General features: G+C 37.4%; 1 protein-coding gene across 1 annotated transcript in view; it reads left to right on the top strand.

The window, feature by feature from the left end:
- ZNF18 (zinc finger protein 18) overlaps positions 1-2,641 on the top strand; it is a 71,682-nt gene extending 69,041 nt beyond the window's left edge. The window contains exon 5 of the mRNA XM_042781947.1: positions 1,854-2,641. Coding sequence (XP_042637881.1) covers positions 1,854-2,641 — 788 coding nt within the window. The remainder of the gene's footprint in view (positions 1-1,853) is intronic.
- Positions 2,642-7,451: the final 4,810 nt, after the last annotated feature.

Below are 7,451 nucleotides of genomic sequence, written 5' to 3'. Positions count from 1 at the left end.
ATGAAGTCTTGGCGTGAAAAGTAAGTCATAAATGTGAACAATAGTTTTTATACTTTAATAACTAAGGAGTTAACACTTAAAACAAAACCTTTTTTTACCAATCTAAATTTCAGATATTTAAAAACACTTAATACTTAAGTGTTGATCACTTACAGCAGAAGATGGCATGGTTATTCTGTAAATCAGTTTGGCAGTAGGTATCAAGAGCTTTAGTCCTTGGGTGGTGGAAACTGTTAATGGACTGAGCTGCTAACTGAGAGGTTGGAGGTTTGAATCCACTCATAGGTACCTCAGAAGAAAGACCTAGAGATCTACTTCTGAAAATATCAAACATTGAAAACCTATGGAGCACAGTTTTACTGTGACATACATGGAGCACCATAGATTAAGAGTAGACTCAGTGGCATCTGGTAAGTGGTATCAAGAACCTTAACATCCATGCATACTAATAAACTAATTCCACTTAAAGGAACCTTTCTTATGGTATTGATCAGAAATGTGAACAAAAACTTATGAGGAACAATTGCTTATACTACATTATTTATAATAGCAAAAACAATAAAAAGCAGTTTTCTACAGTAGGAGAATTCATAAACAAGTTATGTGTAGTACATTTCTATGGGCCATTTTTCAATCCTTAAAAATAATGCTTATAAAGACCCTTTTAACGCAAGAGAAAGTGCCTTTGCCATTTGAGGGGAATTTGTGGACTAGCATGTGCAGGCCCAGTTCTTGAGCAAGTAATTTTGGCCTTGAAAGACACTGATACACGAAATGAAAATGTAAACAGCTTCTTTAGGAGTGCAGCATTAAACTAATACATAAAAGTATGAAAATGAGTTCCATTACCAAAACAAAAATCTAAAGTACATGTTACTGTGTAGTGTTGTTAACCAGAAACCTGAGTTATAATGACAAAAAACAAAATTTTAACTGTTTCTGGGAGTTAATAGAGAACATGTGGATTCTGGATTCAAGCAGAGACCAAGGGACTCACTTTTGTACTATAGGCTTACTGCAGTAAAACTAGTAAAATGACAAATTACTGCACTTCATGAATTTGCATTGCTTGTGAATGGGAGAATCTATGTAAAATTGATGAATAACACCATTTTACTATAACAATATAAAGTCTGATATACAATATGATATTAGTTGGTGTGGGAAAAGACCATGTACATATAGGTTAAAGACAGACTAAAAGTGAATGTTTACTAATTGTTGTTATCTCTGGATAGTGTGATTGAGGTTGTTTATGGTTTTCTTCTATATGTTTTTCTGCCTTTTCAAAAATTGTTTAGTGATATTTTTCTTTTACATATAACCAAGTAAGAGTCAATCATTTTTCAAAAATAGTACTCTCATAATATACTTTTCTTTTTTTGAGCTTTAAGAAATTTATGCTCCTAATTTATGTTGTTGTTATGTGCCCTTGAGTCAGACCTGACTCATAGCGACCCCTCCTTGGGTTTCTGAGGTAGTATCACTACAGAAGTAAGATTGCCCAAACTTCCTTGCAAGGAGTGGCTAGTGGGTTTGAACCGCCAGACTTCTGGTTAGCAGTCAAGTGCCTTAGGCACTATGCTATCAGAGAAAAAAGTCCCCTATGAATCCTACTTTGCTATTCAGACATTGTCCTTAGCTCCAGAGCTGAACCACTTATCCTTGAACACAGAGCAAGCAAAGTGTAGTGCCAGGGCATCAGGCTAGATGCTGGTTTTTTTTGCCCTTACTCACTGATGCCCCTCTTGGTAGAAATAATTGACATCTTATGATGCTTCTTTCTTTGGCATTTGAGTTGGAAAAGAAGGCATAAAATTTAGAACTGTTTCATATTTTATTTCTTCTTTCAGGAGATAGACAGGAGAATGACAAAGAGAACCTAAACTTGGAAAATTATAGGGAACAGGAACCTCTCGATGCCCCCTGTCACATCTCAGGAGAAGCACCTCCTCAGGCTTCCTTGAGTGGCTTCTTCAGTGAAGACGACACAAGATGCTTTGGAGAAGGAGAGCATCTCCCCGATGTGCAAGGAAATCTCCAAGGTGAGGGGAAAGGGGATCAACTCTCTCCTCAGGAAAGAAGTTCTGGAAAACAGTTAGGCCAACATTTGCCTAACCCTCACCCAGGAGACCTGTCCATGCTGTGGCTTGAAGAGAAGCGAGAGTCCCCTCAGAAAGGCCAGCTGAGACCCCCCATGGCCCAGAAGCTCCCTACCTGCAGGGAGTGTGGGAAAACCTTTTACAGGAATTCTCAGCTTGTGTTTCACCAGAGAACTCATACTGGAGAGACGTACTTTCAGTGCCCCACCTGCAAGAAAGCCTTTTTGCGGAGTTCAGACTTTGTGAAGCATCAGAGAATCCACACAGGAGAGAAGCCTTGCAAATGTGATTACTGTGGGAAAGGCTTCAGTGACTTCTCTGGTTTGCGCCACCATGAGAAAATCCACACAGGAGAGAAACCCTATAAATGTCCCATCTGTGACAAAAGTTTCATTCAGAGGTCAAACTTTAATAGACATCAGAGGGTCCACACTGGAGAGAAACCTTATAAGTGTTCCTGCTGTGGGAAAAGTTTCAGCTGGAGCTCAAGCCTTGATAAACATCAAAGATCCCACTTGGGGAAGAAGCCTTTTCAATAGCCAGACTCCTTGAGCCCATTTCTTTCTCTAAGTCTGATGAAAAATCCTTAGCTTTTGGAATCATCCACAGGCATTGCTTCTTTTGTATCTCTGGTATGTTTTCATGGATTGGAGAAGGGAGAACCTGCAGACAGTTTTGAACTTGGAGGATAGATTGGGCTCCTGGATTGGATTTCATGCCAGCTTGATTTCTTGCTTCTGTATCGGGAGAAACAATTACCTTCATCTTTCAGCTCATCAACATGTTCAGAGTCTTCAGTTGGACCCCTTAGGACAAAAATAACATTGGGAGTTTTAGAACATTGAGCTTTAGAAGTGTCACCAGGGAAGAGTTTAACAGAGCAGCTGTAACTACTGTTCATGGGAAGAACTTTGGATCATCCCTTTTGAACTGGGATTTCAGAAGGGCAAACAGACATAGAGGACTACATAGCTCATGTGTTTTCTTTGACATGCAGGTAAAAAATGAATTTGAAGTGTCCCTTGTTTTAAATAAACATTGTAGAATAATTCCCTTTTCATTTGTGTCTGAAGTGTTCACTGTGGGTTGACTGTCACTTAAAATGCATTTTCTCATAGATGATCCCAAATGATGGTTGAGCTCCTACATGAGTACATACTTGGCCTATCAAGAATAGAGCAGAACAGTGATACCACAGGCTAACCTAAAGGCCAGGTTGTGAGAGCTTGGCCAGTGTGAGGCACTGCTTTGTATTAGATCTGTGTGTGTTGGTGCCCACTTGCTGGTGCCCCTGAAGCTGCCCCTCTTTGTCCTGACATCCCACTTGTTGTTATTAGATGCTGTCAAATTGGCTCCAACTCATAGAGACCTGTGTACAACAGAATGAAACAGTGCATCATCCTCGGCATCCTTGCCACTGTGTCAGTCCATCTCATTGAGGGTCTGGCCCTTTTTTTGCTGTCCCTCTGCATTACCAAGCATGATATCCTTCTCCAGGGACTGGTCCCTTCTGACAACATGATCAAAGTATGTGAGACAAAATCTGGCCATTCTTGCTTCTAAGGAGTATTCTGGCTGTATTTCTTTCTCTCTTTTTTTCCTCTTCTGATTTTATCTGCCTTTTACTTTTTATTTATTTAATTTTGAATTTTTTGCAGTGTTTCCTCTCCTCCCCTCCCACTTTCTGGTAAACAACAAAGAACATTTCCTTCCATATGTAAACCAAGACTTCTTACAATAATGAACTGATACAATATTTGTCTTTCTGTGATTGACTTATTTCACTCAACATAGTGTCCTCTAAGTTCATCCATATTATGCATTGTTTTGCAGATGCTACATTATTCGTTAGTGTTGCATAGTATTCCGTTGTGTGTATGTACCATAGTTTGGTTAGCCATTCTTCTGTTGATGGGTATGTAGGTTGTTTCCATCTTTTTGCTATTGTAAATAGTGCTGTAATGAACATGGATATGCATATATCTGTTTTTGTCTTGGCTCTCACTTCTTTAGGGTATGTACCTAGTAATGGAATTGCTGGATCAAATATTTCTAATTCCAGCTTTTTAAAGAACTGCCATACTGCTTTCTGCAGTGATTGTATCATTTGACAGTCCCACCAGCAGTGTATGAGAGTCCCAATCTCTCCACATCCTCACCAGCATTTTTTATTTTCTGTCTTATTGAACTTTGCTATTAGTGCTGGGGAAAGATGGTATCTCGTTGTTTTGATTTGCATCTCTCTAATGGCTGATGATCATGAGAATCTCTTCATGTGTTTTTTGGCTGCCTGAATATCCTGTTTGGGGAAGTGTCTATTCATGTCTTCTGCTCATTTTTAAATTGGATTGTCTGTCTTTTTGTTGTTGAGGTGTTGGAGTATTCTGTAAATTTTAGAGATAAGTCCCTTGTCAGATATGTTGTTGCTGAATATTTTTCCCCAATCTGTAAGTTCCCTTTTTCCTCTTTTGGAGAAGTCTTTTGAAGCACATAAAATTTTAATTTTTATAATGTCCCATTCATCTAGTTTATCTTTTGCTGTTTGTGCATTTTGGGTTATGCTTGATAGTTTATGCCATAAATGAGGGCCCCTAAATTTGCCCCTATTTTCTCTTTGAGGAACTTTATAGTATTAGGTTTCACATGTAAGTGTTTGATCCTTCTGGAGTTAGTTTTTGTGTATGGTGTGAGCTATGGATCTTGTTTAATTTTTCTTCAGATGGATATCAAGTTTTGCCAGCACAATTTGTTAAAGAGACCATCTCTTCCCCATGTAATGCATTTCACCCCTTTGTCAAAAATCAGCTGATCATAGGTTGATGGTTCTGTTTCTGGGTTCTCAATTCTCTTCCACTAGTCCATGTGTCCATTGTACGAAAACAAGGCTGTTTTGACTATTGTGGCTGTATAGTAGGTTTTTAGATCCAGGAATGTGAGCCATCCTTTGTTCTTCTTCAATAGTGCTTTGCTTGTCTGAGATCTCTCTTTGCATATGAAATTAATGATTGGTTTTTCCATATTCTTAAAGAATGTTGATGGGATCTGGATTGGGATTGCATTGAATGTATAGATTGTTTTGGGTAGTATTGACATTTTCACAGTGTTCAGTCTTTCTATCCATGAGCATGGTGTGTTCTTCCATTTATGTAGATCTCTTACAGTTTCTTGAAGTAGTTTTTTATAGTTTTCTTTGTGCAGGTCTTTTCTGTCCCTAGTAAGATACATTCCCAAGTATTTTTTAATTATTATTATTTTTTTGGTAGCTACCGACAGCACATAACAACAAAAACAATTGTAAATGGTACTGATTTCCTTATTTCTTTTTCAGCATTTCTTTGCTGCTGTAGAGGAATCCAGCTGATTTTTGGATGTTGATCTTGTATCTTGCCACTATGCTAAATCTCTCAATTAGTTTCAGTAGTTTTCTTGCTGAGTCTCGAGTTTTCTGTGTATAGTGTCGTATCATGAGCAAATAGGGATAATTTTACTTCTTCCTTACCAATTTGGATGCCTTTGATTTCCCTTTCTTGGCTTATTGCTCTGGCTAGGACTTTGAATACAGTGTTGAATAGAAGTGGTGCTAGAGGGCATCCTTGTCTGGTTCCTGTTCTCAAAGTGAATGGTTTCAATCTCTCTCTATTGAGAATAATGTTGGCCGTTGATTTTGCATGTTGTTGTTGTTGTTGTTGTTATGTGCCGTCGAGTCGGACCCGACTCATAGCGACGCCTTCTTGGGTTTCCAAGGCAGTATCACTACGGAAGTAGATTGCCCCATCTTCCTTCATATATGCCCCTTATTATGTTGAGGTATGTCCCTTCTATTTTCCTGAGAGTTTTTGATCAGGAATGGCTGCTGGATTTTATCAAATGCCTTTTCTGCATCAATTGATATGATCATGTAGTTCTTCTCCTTTTTTTTTTTTTTTTTTTAATTTATGTGGTGGATGATGTTGACTGTTTTCCTAATGTTGAACCATCTTTCCATGCCTGATATGAACCCCACTTGCTCATAATGAATGATTTTCTTGATATGTTGTTGGAGTCTATTGGCTTGGATTTTGTTGAGGATTTTTGCATCTATATCCATGAGGGATATTGGTCTGTAGTTTTCCTTTTGAGTGATGTCTTTGCCTACTTTTGGTATCAAGGTCACGCTTGCTTTATAAAATGAATTTGGGAGGATTTCATCCTTTTTTATGTTCTGGAATAGTTTGAGTAGTATAGGTGTCAGGTCGTCTCTGAACATTAGATGGAATTCTCCAGTGAAGCCGTTTAGACCTGGACTTTTTTTTTTTTTGAGGGGAGTTTTTTTAAATGACTTGCCCAGTTTGTTGCCTTGTTATGGGCTTGTTCAAATATTCTGTCTCAGACTGTGTAAGTGTAGGTAAGTCTTGTGTTTCTAGAGATTTGTCCATCTCTTCTAGGTTTTTGAATTTGTTGGAGTACAATTATTATCTGTTTATTGTTTATTTCAGTTGGTTCTGTTATGATGTCACCCATTTCATTTATTATTCAAGTTTTTTACATCTTTTCTTTTCCTTTATTAAACTTGCTAGGGGTTTGTCGATTTCATTAATCCTTTTGAAGAACTAGCTTCTTGTTGATTCTGTTTTTTGTTTGTTTGTTTGTTCTTTTGTTTTCTGCTTCATTTATTTCTGCTTTGATCTTTTTTATTTCCTTTCTTCTTTAGGTTGTAGGTTTCTTTTGTTGCTCTTTCCCTAACCATTGGAGTTGTTGAGTTAAGGTGTTGATTTTGATTCTTTCTTCTTTTTTGATGTGTGCATTTATTGCTATAAATTGACCTGTGAGTACTCCTTTTGCTGTGTTAAAAAGGTTTTGGTTAAGGTATATTTTCATTCTCATTTGTTTCTAGGATTTTTAAAATTTTATTTTATACTTCTTTTGTTCTGGTATCCAGTAGTTCTTGATCTTTGTTTTATTCATTTTCCATATATTTGATTTTTTTTTCCCTTGGTCTTCTTATTATTGATTTCTAATTTTATAACATTGTGATCTGAGAAGATGCTTTATAGTATTTCAGTTTTTTTAAGTTTATTGAGGCTTATTTTGTAGCCTACCATATAGTCTACTCTAGAGATTGATCCTTGTGCTCTGGAGAAAAATGTGTATTGTGCTTTTATTGGGTGTAGTGCTCTGTATATATCTTTTTTGTTTGTTTGTTTATTTATTTTTTATTTATTTTATTAGGATTTGGGTGAAGATTTACAGAGTAAATTCACTTTTCATACGGCAGTTCACATATACTTTGTCTCATGTCATTGACCAAAATTTACAATGCAGCAGCTCCCCTCCCACTTCCTCCCCATAGTTACCTCCTCCCAGTGTCCA

This window comes from Orycteropus afer, unplaced genomic scaffold, assembly GCF_000298275.1.
Source record: "Orycteropus afer afer isolate SDZICR_OR568_19922 unplaced genomic scaffold, OryAfe1.0 scaffold00199, whole genome shotgun sequence".
NCBI classification, from domain to species: domain Eukaryota; kingdom Metazoa; phylum Chordata; class Mammalia; order Tubulidentata; family Orycteropodidae; genus Orycteropus; species Orycteropus afer.
The sequence above is the reverse complement of the archived record's forward strand: the minus strand, read 5'-3'. Positions and strand labels throughout refer to the sequence as shown.